The following is a 19204-nucleotide window of genomic DNA, read 5'->3' on the forward strand; positions in this document are numbered from 1 at the left end:
ACCATGTGCTTGTGGCATGCAGGTCCAAGTGAAAGCTTGAGACTGAGTGGTTAAAGTCGTGATCCAAAGCAAAAAGAGTGTGCTTAAGAGCTCTGGACACCTCTAACTGGGGACTCTAGCAAAGCTGAGTCACAATCTGAAAATTTCACCCAGTCATGTGTTTGTGGCATTTATGTATCCGGTGGTAATACTGGAAAACAAAATGCTTAGGGCCACGGCTAAGACTCATAAGTAGCTGTGTTCAAGAATCAACATGCTTAACTAGGAAAGTCAATAACACTATCCGAAATTCTAAATTCCTAGAGAAGCCAATCATTCTAAACTTCAAAGGAAAAAGTGAGATGCCAAAACTGTTCAGAAGCAAAAAGCTACAAGTCTCGCTCATCTAATTAGAATTAATATTCATTGATATTTTGGAATTTATAATATATTCTCTTCTTTTTATCCTATTTGATTTTCAGTTGCTTGGGGACAAGCAACAATTTAAGTTTGGTGTTGTGATGAGCGGATAATTTATACGCTTTTTGGCATTGTTTTTAGATAGTTTTTAGTAAGTTCAAGCTACTTTTAAGGAATGTTTTCATTAGTTTTTATGTTAAAATCATATTTCTGGACTTTACTATGAGTTTGTGTGTTTTTCTGTGATTTCAGAAAATTTCTGGCAGAAATTGAGGGACTTGAGCAAAACTCTGAAAAAGGCTGACAAAAGGACTGCTGATGCTGTTGGAATCTGACCTCCCTACACTCAAAATGGATTTTCTAGAGCTACAGAACTCCGATTGGCGCGCTCTTAACGGCGTTGGAAAATAGACATCCAGAGCTTTCCAGCAATATATAATAGTCCATACTTTATTCGGAAATTGACGATGTAACTTGGCGTTGAACGCCAAGTACATGCTGCTGTCTGGAGTTAAACGCCAGAAACACGTCATAATCCGGAGTTGAACGCCCAAAACACGTTATAACTTGGCATTCAACTCCAAGAAAAGCCTCAGCTCGTGAATAGATCAAGCTCAGCCCAAGCACACACCAAGTGGGCCCTGGAAGTGAATTTATGCATCAATTACTTACTCATGTAAACCCTAGTAGCTAGTTTATTATAAATAGGACTTTTTACTAGTGTATTAGATATCTCTGGACGCCTAGTCCTTAGACCATGGGGGCTGGCCATTCAGCCATGCCTGAACCTTTCACTTATGTATTTTCAACAGTGGAGTTTCTACACACCATAGATTAAGGGTGTGGAGCTCTGATGTACCTCAAGTTTCAATACAATTACTATTACTTTCTATTCAATTCTCTTTTATTCTTATTCCAAGATATACGTTGCACAACACTTTGATGAATGTGATGATCCGTGACACTCATCATCATTCTCACCTATGAACGTGCGTGACTGACAACCACTTCCGTTCTACTCTAGGCCGGGCGTATATCTCTTAGATTCTCCAACAGAATCTTCGTGGTATAAGCTAGATAGATGGCGGCATTCATGGGGATCCCGGTATTGAATGACTGTGACGAGCTTCAAACTCCTGAAGGCTGGGCGTGATGACAAACGCAAAAGAATCAATGGATTCTACTCCAACCTGATTGAGACCCGACAGATGATTAGCCGTGCTGTGACAGAACATTTGGACCATTTTCACTGAGAGGATGGGATGTAGCCATTGTTAAGGGTGATGCCTCCAGACGATTAGCCGTGCAGTGACAGCGCATAGGACCATTTTCACGAGAGGATTAAAAGTAGCCATTGATGATGGTGATGCCCTACATACAGGTTGCCATGGAAAGGAGTAGGAAGGATTGGATGAATGTAATAAAAAAGTAGAGATTCGAGAGGAGCACAGAATCTCCATACGCCTATCTGAAATTCCCACTATTGATTTACATAAGTATTTCTATCTTATTTTATTTTCTATTTATTATTAATTTCAATGGCGATGTTGAATTGAGGTCTTCACCAGCTTTATTAGATGAGGAACAAATTTTTGAAAATTTGAAAGATTTTGACAATGTATTTGGAAAGAAGCAAAAAAATAAAATTGATGGTCCATGGAAGAAAAGGTCCATTTTCTTTGAGTTGCCCCACCAGAAGCAAAATACATTGCGCCATTGTCTTGATGTTATGCACATCGAGAAAAACGTATGTGATAACAGAATTTGAACTTTATTAGACATTCCAGGAAAGTCCAAAGATCATGCACATGCTCGTTACGATCTCAAAGATATGGGCATAAGAAAAAAACTTCAACCAAAGGAGATAGATGGTGGCAAGAAAGCCAAAATTGCTAAGGCTTGTTTTAACCTTACTAATCAAGAAAAAACCATTTTTTGTGATATTTTGAAGTCAGTAAAATTGCCATCTGGTAGTGCCTCAAATATTTTTCGGTGTGTTCATGTTGCTGAGAAAAAGATATCAGGCTACAAAAGTCATGATGCTCATTTTATGTTGCATTATTTGTTGCAAGTAGCTATAAAATGCACAATGCAGAATCAAGTAGCTGGCCCTTTAATTTTTCTAGGTTCATTCTTTCGTTCCTTGTGCTAAAAAGTTATTGAAAATGATACAATAGATCATTTGGAAGTAGATATTAGAGAGATTTTGTGCCAATTGAAAAGAATATTTCCTCCTAGTTTCTTTGATATAATGGTCCATTTGCCTATTCATCTGGTGAACGAGTTGAGGTTGGGTGGCCCAGTTCAATTTAGGTGGATGTACCGCATCGAGAGATATCTGTGTAGGTTAAAGTCCTACGTTTGCAATTAGAGCCACCCCGAAGGTTCAATTGTTAAAGGATATTTAGCCGAGGAATGCTTGACATTTTGCTCAAGGTATTTAAGTCCTGATGTGGATACAAGGCTGAGTAGGAGGACACAAAATTATGATAATTGCAGTGAAGCTGACGTATGTCATGATAGCTATTTTGCATGCTTGGGGCGACCAATTGGTGGAAAGAGGAAAGAGCAACCTTTTTCTCTAGATACCAACTCAAAAATACAAGCTCATCGGTACATCTTATTCAATTGTGATAAAGTTAAAGACTACATTAGGTATTTTTCTTATATATTTTCCAATTATGAATTCTCTATTAGCAAATTTAACTTACTCGCTCTTTGCTTACTTTAGAGAGTATGAGGAACATGTCAACAATCAAACTAAAGGTAAAAAATGGAAGAAGGCAAAAACTCTAAGCCATGATTTTAGTGAATGGTTCAAAGAGCGTGCTTCTCATGAAGGTGTTCCGAAACAACTTAAAGATTTGTCTAGAGGCCCAAACACAGTTACAAAACGATTTTTTAGTTATGTAATCAATGGCTACAAATTTCAAACTAGAGAACATGATGCAAGCCACACAACTCAAAACAGTGGTGTGACTTTGGTGTGCGAAACACCAAGCTTTGCTAGTGCCAATGACAACAACCCAATGACAATAGCCGTAACATATTTTGGTGCAATAAATGACATAATTGAGTTAGACTATTATGCATGTTTCAAATTTGTTCTTTTCAATTGTGATTGGTTTGAAGTTGAGGAAGAGAATTTTGGTCTAACTTCAGTTCACTTTAATAAAAGATGTTCTCGGGATGATCCTTTTATATTAGCTTCACAAGTCCACCAATGTTTTTATATTCAAGACCCTTTTAACAAAGACAAGCATTATGTCATGGACACAGTGCCAAGGGATTTATTCAATATGTATGATGGGTATGATGTTGAAGCTGAAGAGTCTAATCAGAAGAACGCCTTTGATCAAGCGAATAATTTGTTTGTGCCAAAGGATAATTGTGAAGTTCAATGGACTAGAGAAGACATGCCAAATACAATCATTGAGAAATCTTCACTTGTTCTACAACAAGATGAATATGATGATGATTCTGATCTTTAAAGAGATTTCTCTTCTCAACATAGAATAATTTTTTTACTTTTATTTTTGGTGTAATTGTTTATGAACAGGTGCATTTCCTTTAGATTCTTGGTTCTTTTAATATGTGATTTGATTTTTTACTATTATGTTAATAGATTTTTTACGATGTATACTAATCTCATTATTTTATTTCCTTTTTCAGAAAATGTTCCAAAATTTCATTGAAAATGAGATAGATTCAAAGTCAAGTGCTGAATTGCGTGCAAAGTTCTTCAAGAATATCGAAGTTAAGCGAGAAAAGATGTCTTCTGGTCAGCAGCAACATCAACCACTACCACCACTTAAGAGGATAAAAACCCTTAGTGATAGGAAAAGGGAGCAGAAGTTAAGAAAAATTGGTGTCCAAGCAAATGATAAGCAGAATTTTGTTGAAAAGCCAAAAGTTGCAAAAGAAAAAGGGCAGAATTTGAAGAAAAGTAAAGTACAGATGGAAGCAAGTATGACTCACTCACAAGGATCAACATGTAGACAAGAAAAAGAACTTCCTTCTAAATCTACTGCTGTGGCTCACAAGAATACTAACGAAGTAGATTCTAGAATGACTCAAGATTTGAAGAGAAAAGAGACCACAATTGAAGATGATATTGAAGAGTGTGGCAGCTTGCAAGAAAGGCCAACTAAGAAGGGAAAAATACGTCAATTTGCTTCAATGCCGATTGATACTTTTCTTCAACTTAACAATGAACCTGATGGTGAAGAGCAATTGGATGAGAATGAAGGAGATATTATAGAGGAGCAGGACAAGGATTATATTAATCCAACTGAGGCTGAGAACATAGACAATACTTTGAAAGGTAAACTTTTTGCAGGTTCTCAATTTTTTTTCCTGTTTACTTTTTCTTAGTTTAATTAGTTTGTTCAGTTTTTGTTAAATTAGTCAGTATAGTTATGCATGCTTAGTGGATTATAGGTGGTTAGGAAGTTTTATCTGAATTGTAGTGGATTTATGTTGAACTTTTTGGTTGCTGCTAATGCCTTTTATGAATGGTTTTATGAGCTGCTTTATCCTTGTTAATGGCTGATTTTATGCCTTGTTTTGATTGAGCAATGATGCTGATGGTCTTATTCTGAGCTGTTTTATTAGTGCTGATTTGGTTTTAGTTAGTTCATATGGGTTGATTTTGCTGTTTAGTGCTTCTTTATCCTTGTTAATGGCTGATTTCATGCCTTGTTTTGATTGAGCAATGACGATGATGGCCTTATTCTGAGCTGTTTTATTAGTGCTGATTTGATTTTAGTGAGTTCATATGGGTTGAGTTTGCTGTTTAGTGCTGCTTTATCCTTGTTAATGGCTGATTTTATGCCTTGTTTTTATTGAGCAATGATGCTGATGATGGCCTTATTCTGAGCTATTTTTTTAGTGTTGATTTGGTTTTAGTGAGTTTATATGGGTTGATTTTACTGTTTAGTGCTGCTTTATCCTTGTTAATGGCTGATTTCATGCCTTGTTTTGATTGAGCAATGATGATGATGGCCTTATTCTGAGCTGTTTTATTAGTGCTGATTTGATTTTAGTGAGTTCATATGGGTTGAGTTTGCTGTTTAGTGCTGCTTTATCCTTGTTAATGGCTGATTTCATGCCTTGTTTTGATTGAGCAATGATGCTGATGATGGCCTTATTCTGAGCTATTTTATTAGTGCTGATTTGGTTTTAGTGAGTTCATATGGGTTGATTTTACTGTTTAGTGCTGCTTTATCCTTGTTAATGGTTGATTTCATGCCTTGTTTTGATTGAGAAATGATGACGATGGCCTTATTCTGAGCTGTTTTATTAGTGCTGATTTGGTTTTAGTGAGTTCATATGGGTTGAGTTTGCTGTTTAGTGCTGCTTTATCCTTGGTAATGGCTGATTTCATGCCTTGTTTTTATTGAGCAATTATGATGATGATGGCCTTATCCTGAGCTATTTTATTAGTGCTGATTTGGTTTTAGTGAGTTCATATGGGTTGATTTTACTATTTAGTGCTGCTTTATCCTTGTTAATGGCTTATTTCATGCCTTGTTTTTATTGAGCAATTATGATGATGATGGCCTTATTCTGAGCTATTTTATTAGTGCTGATTTGGTTTTAGTGAGTTCATATGGGTTGAGTTTGCTGTTTAGTGCTGCTTTATCCTTGTTAATGGCTGATTTCATGCCTTGTTTTTATTGAGCAATTATGATGATGTTGGCCCTATCCTGAGCTATTTTATTAGTGCTAATTTGGTTTTAGTGAGTTCATATGGGTTGATTTTACTGTTTAGTGCTGCTTTATCCTTGTTAATGGCTGATTTCATGCCTTGTTTTGATTAAGCAATTATGATGATGACGGCCTTATTCTGAGCTGTTTTATTAGTGCTGATTTGGTTTTAGTGAGTTCATATGGGTTGATTTTGATGTTTAGTGTTGCTTTATCCTTGTTAATGGCTGATTTCATGCCTTGTTTTGATTGAGCAATGATGCTGATGGCCTTATTCTGAGCTCTTTGTATAGAGACAACAGTGAAGAAAACACGAGGTCCTACACAATGCTTGAAGATTCATGCAAGACAGTTGGAAGATAGAGAAGAAATTACTCTAGATATTGAAGGAGAGGCAATTGGTCCTACTAATGAAGTTGTAAATAACTTGAGCAAATTTTTGGGTACAGTGGCAAGGAATTCAGATTTTTGTCCATTAATTTACACAAATTGGAAGGGGATTAAAGATAAAGAAGCCATTTGGGAATATGTTCAAGTGAGAATATTATTATTGTTTCTTTTAGAAACTATTTGGAAATGTACACATGTATTTTATTCTTATTAGCAAATAATATTTGTGTTTTATAGGCTAAGTCCATTATTCCAACTGAAGGAAAGAGGATAGTCCTTGCTCGTATCAATGACAACTGGAGACGGTATAAGACCACAATCAAGCAAAATCATTTTCTGCCATACAAATGTGTTAATGAAATGCTGAAAAATCGTCCTAAAAGCATACCTGAGAGTCATTTTCGCAAGTTGATTGCTTATTGGAGAACTGAGAAAGTTAAGGTAAGACATGTGCAACTTATTGTAGTATGTTTATGCAATTATGAGTTATATATATTTATGAGTGAAATATGATAATTTTTTGATAATACTTGTCTCTTGCTATGTAGAAAATGTCTGCGCAGAATAAGAAAAATAGGGCACAACAGAAATTTAGCCATCGAAAGGGACCAATAAATTTTGCAAGAATACGTACAAGATTGGTACAATTTTTTATTCTTTGTGCATTTGTATGTGTATGTGGGGTGAAGAATACGTGCATTTTTAACTCTATATAAATGCTTGTTGAACTAGATTTATAGGCTGCTTCTAAGGAAAATAATGAACCACCTACTCAAGCAGAAATGTTTGTTGAGACTCGCCAAAGCACAAAGGGAAAATCATTGGATGAAGACACTTTGGATGTTATTGTAAGTATTGGGAGTTAATTTGATTAAAATAGGTTATGGATTTCTTGTGTCTTGGTAATTTGTCCATCATTTGTGGTTATCTTTATGCTTGCAGTTTAGTTAAACAATGCTGATACTATTCTTAATTGCTATTATTTGATTTGATGTTGTCAAATGATATATGTTTTGAGTCCAAGTGTGTAGTTACTCTTTTTTGTTATTATTTTTCTTCACATTAATATAGGCACATCTACAAGTTGAGAATAAAAAGTCTAAAGAATCAGCAATTAGAGCTTTTCAATCCATATTTGGGAAAGAGAAGGCAGGGAGAGTGCGATGTCACGGAAGAGTTACGACACCAACTTTGTTGAAGAAAAATGAAGAAATTGCCACCCTTAAGCAGCAACATGCAGCTGAGAAAGCATCATTAGAGGGTAAAGTTGATGTGATGCAAAAAGAAGTAGATGAACTAAATCGCTTGTTAAGATGATGTTGCAACAAAAAAGTTCAGGAGTGGACTTTGAGATGTTAGCTGCTCAACTAGGAAGCACTTTAGGCAATCCGAACAATGATGCGCATGAGGAGGTATTATTTATTGTTAAAGTTTCTATATTGTTATGATATCTTAAATAATGGTTGATTATGTTGATGTTGATTCAATTGTTTTGTGTATCTAAATAGAAGAATGTTATGATATATATGTTTCTCCTCTCTCTCTCAAACATTTTTAGTAGACATTATTAGTATTAAAGATGTGTAGTTTTATATTTGATTTTTTTCTTTTTTTTACAGGAAAACTATGTTGAAGGGGAAATCAAACTTGATTAAGGTCAAATTTTTAAGAGCAAGTGTTACAGAGTAAAAGTCATGAACTTGTGGATCGGACATGATGATAAATCTATTTGCTACTTAGCTATTTCAACTCTTCTTTGTTATATTTTTGCAACATTATATGATATAGTTTGAGGTTGTCATGATAGTATTGTGGTATTTTGAATGTGATTGTGGATCTTACAACAATCTTTGTAAGTCAATTTTGATGAAAAATGTTCAATTATTTTTCTTTAGTGACTTTATTCAAAAAGTTTAGATTATTTATTGACCCTAAATAATTAAAAAAATGAAATTAATTTCATTCACGAGAAAACTACTATTGTAAATAAAGAATTATATATTACAAAAAACCGTTGTCAAAAGTTACAAAGGACAACGGCGTTAAAACCGTTGCCAAAAAATAACAACATTGGTAACGCTTTAAAACCGTTGTCTTAGATGCCTATAAAATGGCAATATTTTAAAACCGTTGCCAAAAAAACTAATGGTAACGCTTTTAAACCGTTGTCTTAGATGACTATATAATGGCAATGGTTTTAAAACCGTTGCCAAAAAACCAATGGTAACGGTTTTAAACTGTTGTCTTAGACAACTATAAATTGGCAACAGTACAAAAACCGTTACCAAAAAATGACACCAACGGTAATGCTTTAAAACCGTTGCTGTTGTGGATAACAAAACTACAACAGTTTAAAACCGTTGCCAATCCAGGTACGGTTTTAGAGCGTTGTATCAAGAAAAAGAACGGTCTAAAACCGTTGCTTTTCGAGTAACGGTTTGAAACCGTTGTTTCAAATTTGTGTTCAAAACCGTTGCCTATACCAATAACTTTGGCAACAGTTTTTTTGTTACCGTTGCCTTAGGTAAAAAACCGTTGCCTTTGAGCATTGGCAACGGCCGCATATACCACAGGTCAAAAACCGTTGCCAAAGCGTTGCCTAAAGTTTAGGAAACGGTTTTTCAATTTACGGCAACGGTTTTTGACCGTTGCAAAAAGCCTTGTTTGTTGTAGTGATATGCTATTATTGAATATTTCCAACAACTGGACATTGTTCTTTATGCTTAGTAACCATTTCTTTTATGTCCCCTTGCTTGGCACGGGTCTTAAAACTAGTTATTATCTAAACTCAACAATCTCTCCTTTAATTACAAACATAATATATGAGGTGATAGTCAAAAGAATTGTAAGAATTAAAAATTAGAAACTTCCCTTTGATGATACTATTTTAACTTAATGTGCTCCCCCTTTCTTTCATAAGGATTGCTTTCCCTTAATGTACGTTTATCGTTTAACCTGAGGACACAAACAATAATACCAATAAAATAATCTAATGTATATACATGCTTATCTATAATTCTAAGGTTACACAAAAACAGAACCATCTGTAACACCCTAAATTTTTAAATCAAAAGGGTGTTTTTCGAAATCTTATTTTTCAGTGACTAATTTTAGTTCGACAAACCAGAATTTTATCATAACAGAATTTAGATAATAATATGATAATAATTTTATTGTAATTTAAACTTCTGTTATGGTCTAATTATAATTATTTATAAATTATTAATGATTTAATCTTATCTGTTAATACTAATGTTTGATGAACACATTAAATTTAAAAGTAATAACACATTATTAAAGATGGTCCTCTCTCTGTCTTTACTGTCAACATTTTTTTTTACCGTTTTTACTTACTAAAACTACTGAAAAATTGTCATCCTTCGTTTCAATTTTTTTTTCATCAAAATCTTTTAGATTTGTTTCAATCACGCCAAGGTAAATATTTTAATTTTTTTATTATTTTTAGAGTACTAATAGTACTAAAAAAATTATAGAACATTTTCTTTTAATTTAATATTTATTAGTATTTTTATGTATTAAAATATATTTTATTAATTTTTATATATTATTTTAATTTAGTAAGTAAATATTAATTTTATTATAAAATAATGTCTATCTATTCAAATAAAAAGTAAAATGATAGGATAATATAAAATATTATTTAAATTGATGTCTATTTTAATAATTTTTTATCTAAAAATGATTTTGAATAGTATAATCTAAACAATATTTATTTTACTATAATCTATTTTGATATAAAAATTGCCAAATATAAATAACATTAACATGAACTTACTTTTTATCAAAATCAAATTTGCAAAAGTAATCTTACAAACTCCAATTTGTATCCAATTTACAAATTATAATTCAAACATACACTCGATCATCCATCGAGTGAGACACAACTCGGAATGCTCAAAATAGACGAGGCAAGCAAATATAATTATGATATTTAAAAATAGGTCAATTTGTCGACTCGAATAACCGGCGAGTTAACATCGAGCACGGAATGGCTCGTCTAAATGATTTTTTTGTTCTTCTGGTTATATAGTCTCTTTTTACAGGTGTCTCACTACCCTAATTCATAACCCTAAAATGGCTCTCAACTCTCATTTCAGACGCTCTGCTCTTCTGCAAATAAATTGAAAAATCTTTACCAAAGTCTACAATATAAATTTGTTTATTTTTTTGGGTGGCTAGAATATAAATGAGTTTGATTTTTAACTACAATGCCGGAGAGGTTTAGAGTTTCACACAATGATGCAAATGCCATATCATAGAATATCCGCCCTAGATCTTTCCAGCAAAATATAATTGCTGGCGTGTTCTATGTTTAGGAAATTGTTTCTTGGGTCATACCAAATTAGAAGCTGAGAAGAAAAAAGAACACGGAGAAAAATTAAGATATTAAATGCAAAATAGAAACATAGCTAAATTAGAAAAATCCATCGGCTACGAATATTCAAAAAGAAAATAATAACCACAAAATTCAACACTTAATTGAGATATCGTTTGGCTAAAATTCAATTCAACAAAAAAAAACTATAGAGCAAAAGTTTTCCCGAGACCCTTCATTGGAAGGAATACTAGTTTGGCTATAACAAACTAAAAGAAAGAAAAGAACTAATCAAACAAACTGAAGCCCATGTCATCGTCACTCTCTTCCTTGGGCTCCTCCTGCAAATGAAAAATTCACAAGTGCAAAGGGTAAGCTAAAAAATCATGCAATATAATCTTTTATAAAGATGTGAGGTAAACAACAATTCATGATTAATGGAAATTACACTTGATAATCCGATTAACTAGGTTGTCATTTTACTGGTTAGTTTGAGTGATGATAATGGGCATCAACAAATATAGCATTTATCCTTTTATAGGAAAACATATCAGTATTTCTTTTTTAGAAGAAAATAGCATACAAGTCTGTAAGTAAATTTTAGAAGAAACATTATTTAGCTACCAGATTAGTCATACGATTCAAAACTTGATTCGCATAGAACAAACAAAAATATCAATTACACAAGTTACAAAAATATGCAAACACAATCAGTAACAAATGCCTTAAATTTCCTAATCTGATTGGAGTTTCCAAGATAAAAGTTTAATCAATTGCAATTAGAAAAATCATGACATCACATCAGTCACTAGCATCCTCACTTCGAAACTTTTTTCATATTTAAATCATTTTTAAAATCAAAATATTCACAATCTGAAAATTCTAACAGTGTATCATTGTTTATAATCCATATCATTATATTGACAAATTTCACAACACAAACAACTAATTTAAAAACCTAACAAAATACGCTATCACCATTTCTTAATATGCCTAACAAGCAATTAGCAATCATATCAAGACAAAAAAGTATTCAAATTGAATACCTTCTTCTCCTCCTTGGCAGGTGCGGCTTCAGCAGCACCACCAGCGGCGGCACCGCCAGCAGGAGCTGCGACGGCGACGGCACCACCGCCACCAGATCCGGCGTTCAAGACGAGATCCTCGATGTTCCTTTTCTGAGCAAGCTTTGCGAAGAGGCTGGGCCAGAATGCCTCAACGGTAACATTAGCAGCCTTCAACAAAGTGTTAATCTTCTCCGCCTGAACGAACACACAAAAACGACAACAAATTGTTACAAAACGCAGAAGTGAGAGAGATCTAAAACATAATGCGGTTGAATCCAATTAAAATGAGAATGGAGAGAAAGTACTAACGGTGATTGGGATCTCTTCGTCGTGGAGAATCAGAGAGGCATAAGTGCAGCCCAACTCGCTGGAACCCATTGCAGAGCAAGTGAATCGTTTGAAGCTAGGAATGTGGCTGGAGCTCTAAACTGCAACTTTGGCTAGGGTTTTGACTCCTTGAGCTGTGCAGGTCTATATATAGTAGTGATACTCATGTTCATTGGGTTTCGCTATTTTTTTATTTTTTGATATTTCTTTTTCTTTTGGTCTTTTTTTTTTTTCTGGTTTGAGCAACTAATAGGTTGGGCTGCGGTTGGAATACGTATTTTTAACAGATGGGTCACAGTACTTGATTTCGCAGTTGGGCTTATTAAGGCCATGGAGAATTATGCCAATCCAAAACTTCAGAGCGCTTTAGCCCAAAATAGTTCCAGAGCCATAAACAGATAAAAAGGATCTCTCTTGTACTAGCGACTAAATCTTTACCAGATGGTCCTCGAATTCATAGCTTTCACCAATTTGATCATTGTTGTAGTCCGTAAATTGAGCTTAGGAGTTAGGACATCATAGTGATCCCTCAATCCCTTTCCGACTCAATAAACACGCTGATGAACTAGTACTCTCTTGTCATGCTGAACTAGGGGTGCACAGACCCGGCCCGGCCCGAAGGCCCGGCCCGATCCCGAATACTTTAGGGACTAATTTGGTGTGATTTCATCGGGTCTAGGGTCGGGTACGGGTCTCAAAAATAGACCCGGTCATTATTTCGGGTCGGGTCCGAGTCATAGCTCGGGTCACCCGAAGTCGGCCCGGTGGCCCAGTCATCATACACAATTAATATTTTGTGTTATTAGTGATAGATCATGACTATTCTTATGTAGAATTTAAGTATTGTAAACCTTAATATTTTGTGTTATTAGTCATTATAAAACTATAAATTAATGTTTTATGTTTAGAATGCATACGACTTTAGACTAATACATAAGATTGTGTTATTTGTATTGATTTAAATATTTGGTATTATTAGACAATATTAGTATTGATTGTGGTTATGCTTTAGTATTGATTGTGGTTATGCTTTAATTTTGAAGAAGGGTTGGTTCTTGTTATATTTTTCTAAGTGAATTTTACCATTGGAAATTTGAATTTTTTTACATGCTAGCTTACAAGAATGTATCAACGTAATGTAATGTTAACGGCCCGATTTTCACCCGGTTTTTACCCGGTATAATTGTGGCCCGAAAGTGTATTGGTTTCATCGGGTCTAGGGCCGGGTTCGGGTCTAATAAATAGACCAGGTGTATATTTCGGGCCGGGTCTGGGTCACATCAAACCCGGCTTCACCCGGCCCATGTGCACCCCTATGCTGAACTAATGTGAATAACAACAATTTTATTTTAGTCTTGGAGCTCAATCTCAAAAACTATAATAGTGTAATTAAGGTCTTAGAGATCAAATTGATAAAAACAAGAGAGCACTGTAAAAATTTAGTCTTGCACTAATACTCATGTTTTACGCAATATTCAACTATTCCATTGTGACGAAGTCCGAAGTTTGAAAACAAACGTTAGGGAATGATATAAGCTTATACGGCTGCCGTGATCCATATCCCATCCAGATGCATATGTATCATCTGTATAAGTTCATTACTTTGCAGTTCATATTTAATTTGCAATTGAATAAATAATTATGTTTTTTCAGACTAGACATAAAGACTAAAGAGAAAAACTTCTGTTTGGTCAATGTCAATAGCAATATAATTGATACAACATCAACTTTTCACCCACCAATAATTAGCCCCAATAGGCTAATTGCAAGAGAAACTGGACAAGTTTAATAAGAATAAAATTCCGCTTCGGCTGAATTGTTTATGTGTGGTTATTTTCTCTTTCTAATTGGCACAATTAACTTTTGAAGGCATGGATAAAAATAACTAACAACTCCTCTAAGATCAAACTAACAAGTGTCCAAAAGCGTGGATATAATCCCTAAACGAAACCACATAGTTGGTCGTGTTGATAAGAACAAACAGCGTCAAGAAGAGAGTTGTAGAAAATTCAAAGAAATCAAAGTTGGCTAGTTCTATGATTGTTGCTAGTCAAAGGAGGGGTGAAGAGTTGACCGCGTAAACGGTACAATTCAAGCACGCGTCAAAAGGCCAATGTCCAATACACACAATAAAGAAAGTTCCAGTATAGTCCAAACTCACAAAGCGCACACGCAAAGAAACTTCAAGAAAATTCCAAATCACTAAATCTTCCACGCCTCCTTCACCAATTGATTATAAATACTCAATAGCTCATTCATCGTTCCTCATCGGTTTTCAAACAGCTATCTGTCTATCTATCTAAGCAAAAAGATCATAGTTTCCGTTCTCCAAATTCTTCGAAAGAATATAAAGATGTTTATGTCTATGTTCAGCCACTTCGAGGTGTCGCAGGGTCAGAAGTGGAGCTTTTTTCTTGGAATGGGCCCCACAACGGACAAAACCTCGAAGCCCAACAAGGAAGGCCCGCCTTGCTCCACCGCTACAGAAGAGTCGAAAACCAAAACGGTCAGAAAGGATCCGAGTGGAAACCCGACCCGTTGGAGGCCCATGATTGCGCCCGAGTTTGATGGCATCAACTGCTTCGAATCCATCGTGCCTTGTTGAGTTTTGAGTTTCCACGTCACGGATCATTAATTTGATGATACCCTACCATACCATATGAATTCAATTTTTATATTGATTAATTTGTTCTGTATAGATGAACACCAATGATAAATTGAATATTTCAATTTAAAATCTTCTTCCATAGCATTCTGCTAATACTTCTTATTATTATATCGATGATAACACCGGCTATCTGACAACAATCTTGATCTACAATTGAAGATATGATCTAATTTAATTATAAATTTGAATTGATATATACATGTTTTTTTCGCTCATAAAAGTGGCTTTGCTAATAACCGACCATGGTCGGTAAAGTAAGCTCACCGTTGATTTGAGTCAGTCCAAGTCCAATAGGGTCGGTGGTGCACAGTGATTCTGTGATTGTTTGAAAATCAAAATAAAAAATCAAAGTGTGATGTAATTTCTATGAAATAATTAATGTCATGCACGGCTACGCAGAAGCAAGCATTGAAAATGTGTATGGTCTTGGAAACGAAACACACAAATTGTAGAGACACGCTTTCGTGTTTTGATTACGGCTATAACATGTTATTGTTGCAAATTGAAAAATCTGCGTGCATACATATGCTTTAAAATGGAAGAATCAGAGAAGGGAGAACAAGAACAAGAACAACCTTTAAATTATCTGAAAAAGAAAAATGTGAAAAAGGCTGGAGATTGAAGATCCACAAAGATTGAACAAACGGATAAAAAATGTTGCGTGGTTTGTAGTACCAAAGCGCCAATCAATCCAACCATATAACAGTATGATGTATAACATATATTACATCAACATGATATTTATTAAAAAATTAACTATCAAATTAATTATATGCGTTGTTTAATTTATTTTTTTACGTATAATATATATTTTATATAAATAAGTAATTTGATAATTAAATTTTTTTATTTTTTATTTTTTTATTATTTTTATCATCATTGTCATCTATTTAATCTTTTTTCTTAAATATTGTTACGTTAGGTAATCGGAGATTAATGTGCTGAACTCGTTAGGTTGGCCCAATCGTCTGAGGAAGGAAGCCTTCGAGCGGGTTCGCGTCTCTGGGACCTCCGTCCGACTTGTGAGTGTGAGAGAATGGGGGTGGTACCTGCAAAGACACTCCGATGTCTAAGTCAGCAAGGGTGCGAGCAGGTCTAAAGAGTATTGGGACTTAGAGATACTTGAGAGGTGTTAGTGTATTTATAGTGGTGAACCAATAACCACCGTGGAGTAGTTCCACATTTTAAGGTGGATAACCGTCCCTTTATCTTAGGGAGGTTGCGATATGGCTCATGGAAGTGGGTTGAGAGATTTTAGGGGCGGTTATTATCTGCCAGCTAATCTCTGCTTCCGACTTCGTTAGAGCAACTCGTGGGAAACACCGACTTCTTAGGGGAAGGTCGGTGTACTGTGAGGCTCAACCCTGTGGGTTGGGCCTGTCGTTTGGACCTAGGCCTTAGCGTCGGGCCAGGGTATGAACAGTGCCCCTAATCGAGCCCAAGTTCTTTTAAGAGTTGGGGTCGAGTATTATAACTCGGGATTGTAGCCGACCTGATAGGGAACCGACGTGATTTTTCGGAACCGATGTGTTTTTAAAAGCTTTCAACAGTCGCGTCTAATCAATCGTCGCGTCTTTTAGAGGTTTGAGTATTCATACGCGGGGGCGGTTACATTGGTAACGGTGCAACTCTTAAATGGCTTGCGTCGTTTTACCTTTATGCTCCTAACATGTTTATAAATACTTCTCCCTCTCCTCGCTTGTTTCGTTTCTGAAAACATTTCTGCCTGCACCCTTTGTTGATCGAAAGAAGAAAGTTCCTTCCTTTTCGAGTGCTGTTGCTTCCATCTTTCTGCGAGAAAAAAAGGTCAGTTTCTTTTCTTACTCTTCCTTTATAGAGTTGCATGTTTTGTTCTGTAGAGTGTGGATGGTAGTCTTGGTGTTTTTCTGTTTTGTTTTGAGAGACTTGCCTCGAGCCCTTAGAGACCCTATTTTTGATCCCTTTCTTTTTCCTTTGTAGGTTTTCCTAGAAAAACAAAATGTCTTCTGTTGAAACTCTTGTTCAATGGGTGGATATAACGGTTCTAGGGGAAGAACCTCTTGTTGACACTGACTTCATCACCAACCTCTGCACTCATCATAGGCTTTGTACTTCTGATGAGGACGAGCCGAAATATGAACTGATTGCCCCAGGTCCGGAAGACCGGGTTTGTTTTGGGAGGGCTTCTGAGGCAGCCCCTCATTTTTTCTATATGTATGAGAGTATGATTACCCGCCTGGGCGTTTTTCTCCCTTTTTCTGACTTTGAGATAGATGTTTTAGGTCACTGTCGTATTGCTCCTACCCAGCTCCACCCCAACTCTTGGGATTTTTTGAAAATTTACCAATTCATCAGCCATGTTTTAGATTTTTTGACTTCTTTGAAGATTTTCTTTTATCTCTTTCATATGACTAAGCCCTTCAGTGGGCAAAATAATAAACAGCTGTGGGTGTCTTTCCGGGCCATACAAGGTCGGAGAGTTTTTACCCTTTTTGATGAATCCTTCCATGACTTCAAAAATTTCTTTTTCAAAGTTCAATCTGTAAAGGGTCACCACCCCTTTTTCCTTGATCAAAATTCTTCTCCTCGCTTTCCCCTGTATTGGTTGGAGGCCTCTCCTTGTGAAAAAAATGGTCTGGATGATTTGGATGAGGTGGAGGCGGCCGTTGTGGGGTTTCTCCGAGAAGTATAGGGGAGAGCCTCCTACCTAGATACAAAAAAGTTTCTCCAGGGGTCTCCGACCTTTATCCAGGCTCAACTAGGTAGCTTTTGTTTATTTTATCATATTTTTCGACTTGATATTTGCACGAATATTTCTTCCGACTTGTTTTATTGACTTTAGCTACCTAATTGTTCTTGTAGAAATGGCGAAGAAGAATTTCTGGGAGTCTTACCAGAGAGTTCAGGAAGCCAAAGCGAGATCCCGCGCCAGAGTCGGCGGTGCCAGGGCAGCTGGTCCCTCTCTTCCTTCCCCCTCCCCCTTCTTCTCACAACTTGGGGACCCCACTCGTCCTATTGTCATTTCTTCCTTAGCCTCTTCTCTGCCGTCCCCTCCTTCCTGACCTTCTCCTGAGCCAGAAAAGAATAAGCGCAAGACTTTAGAGTCTGGCTCTTCCTTTGAAGGTGAGGCCAAGGTGGATGCGCCTCATTTTGTTCGGTAGCATATCCATCCTTACACTCGTATAAGTATGGATGATGCTTCTGTTCGAAGCTACCTAACTATTCTGGCTCAGGAGAGTATCAGGGCAGCGAGAATGTGCACCAAGTTTCTTGATATTTTTTAGAAGACTTCCCTCAACTCTTTGGGTTCATCCCTGAGGGTTGAAGAGCTAGAGGGGAGGATTCTTTTGTATCAGGAGGCTGAGAAGAGCCTGAAGGAGGAGGTCGCCAAGCTGAGAGAGGAGATGGATAATCTCTAAAAAGAGGAGGAGAAGTTAATGGGCCGGTGCTCTATAGCGGAGGGTCTACGAGAGAAGGCGAAGCAGAGTTATTCAAGCTTGTTCCAGGACCTTGTGGAGGTTAAAAAAGATCTGGTGAGAGCTCAGAACGCTTATACGAATCTGGATGATTCCATTGCTGAGGGATCCGAGGAGGCGTGGAGGGTCTTTAAGGAGCAGGTTGGGGTTATTGCTCCCGACCTGGACCTCTCCCCTTTGGATCCTGATAAGGTCGTGATCAACGGGGCCATTGTTTCTCCTCCCCAACCTGTGTCTGAATCCGAGTTGAAGACTCGGGGCCAGAGGCTAATAGAGTCCTTTCCCCGACCAGATGATGCTCCGAGTTCTTCCAAGGCTCCTGAGACTTCCCCTCCATCTCCTATGGATGTTTCTCTCCCTGACTCTGGTGGTGCTCTGACTACTCTTCCTGGTTCTGGTGGTGACGTCCTTCCAAATTGAAAAAATTATCTTTGGCTATATGGGGGCCCGGCCTGTGGGTCTCCCTTTTTTTTTAAACTATTTATTTTTATGTTGTGGTGGTATGTTGCTGACACTTTCTTAGGCTTTTATGGCCGTAAACAAAATGCTTAAAAATACCCTTTTTTTGGACAAGGGTTTAGGTTATTTTGTTGGTTATGTGCATGCCTTTTCTGCTTAGGTTTCGAAAAAATCCTTTTGATCTTTGTTTTGAAAACCTTTTTGCTTGGCTGGCTGTCCCTTCTTCTAAGTTTTTCTTAAATTTCTCTGGAAGGCTTGGGACAGTCTTTTCCTTAGTGCCTTCTATAGGTTTTGCTATCTCTTTTCGGTATTCTTGATGAGCGAATATTTTATACGCTTTTTGGGGGTAATTTCATGTAGATTTTAGTATGTTTTAATTAGTTTTTAGTAGAAT

The 19204-nt window shown here is 36.2% G+C and overlaps 2 protein-coding genes across 2 annotated transcripts; one reads left to right on the forward strand and one right to left on the reverse strand.

Annotated features, from left to right (window-relative positions):
• The first annotated feature begins 4074 nt into the window (after positions 1 to 4074).
• On the forward strand, positions 4075 to 8153 carry LOC107469861 (uncharacterized). Its single transcript, XM_052255637.1, has 8 exons — positions 4075 to 4723; positions 6402 to 6643; positions 6736 to 6939; positions 7047 to 7139; positions 7239 to 7346; positions 7570 to 7759; positions 7837 to 7910; positions 8118 to 8153. Exons 1-8 carry the CDS (start codon positions 4075 to 4077, stop codon positions 8151 to 8153), a joined length of 1596 nt encoding a protein of 531 aa, XP_052111597.1.
• A 2752-nt stretch (positions 8154 to 10905) lies between these two features.
• Positions 10906 to 12365, reverse strand: LOC107469883 (60S acidic ribosomal protein P1). The gene is made up of 3 exons (XM_016089271.3): positions 12211 to 12365; positions 11881 to 12096; positions 10906 to 11175 (listed from the first exon to the last, which is right to left on the reverse strand). The coding sequence occupies exons 1-3, from the start codon at positions 12277 to 12279 to the stop codon at positions 11122 to 11124; spliced, it is 339 nt and encodes a 112-aa protein (XP_015944757.1). The 5' UTR covers positions 12280 to 12365; the 3' UTR covers positions 10906 to 11121.
• Positions 12366 to 19204: the final 6839 nt, after the last annotated feature.

The sequence above is a fragment of the Arachis duranensis genome, chromosome 10, assembly GCF_000817695.3.
Source record: "Arachis duranensis cultivar V14167 chromosome 10, aradu.V14167.gnm2.J7QH, whole genome shotgun sequence".
In the NCBI taxonomy this organism is placed as follows: domain Eukaryota; kingdom Viridiplantae; phylum Streptophyta; class Magnoliopsida; order Fabales; family Fabaceae; genus Arachis; species Arachis duranensis.

Coding starts and splice junctions, on each gene's coding strand:
- LOC107469883 (XM_016089271.3), bottom strand. CDS start 12,279: ATGGGTTCCAGCGAGTTGGGCTGCACTTATGCCTCTCTGATTCTCCAC. Junction 12,097..12,210: donor ACGAAGAGATCCCAATCACC/GTTAGTACTTTC, acceptor GTGTTCGTTCAG/GCGGAGAAGATTAACACTTT. Junction 11,176..11,880: donor CTGCCAAGGAGGAGAAGAAG/GTATTCAATTTG, acceptor TTTCATTTGCAG/GAGGAGCCCAAGGAAGAGAG.
- LOC107469861 (XM_052255637.1), top strand. CDS start 4,075: ATGTTCCAAAATTTCATTGAAAATGAGATAGATTCAAAGTCAAGTGCT. Junction 6,644..6,735: donor CCATTTGGGAATATGTTCAA/GTGAGAATATTA, acceptor TGTGTTTTATAG/GCTAAGTCCATTATTCCAAC. Junction 6,940..7,046: donor GGAGAACTGAGAAAGTTAAG/GTAAGACATGTG, acceptor CTTGCTATGTAG/AAAATGTCTGCGCAGAATAA.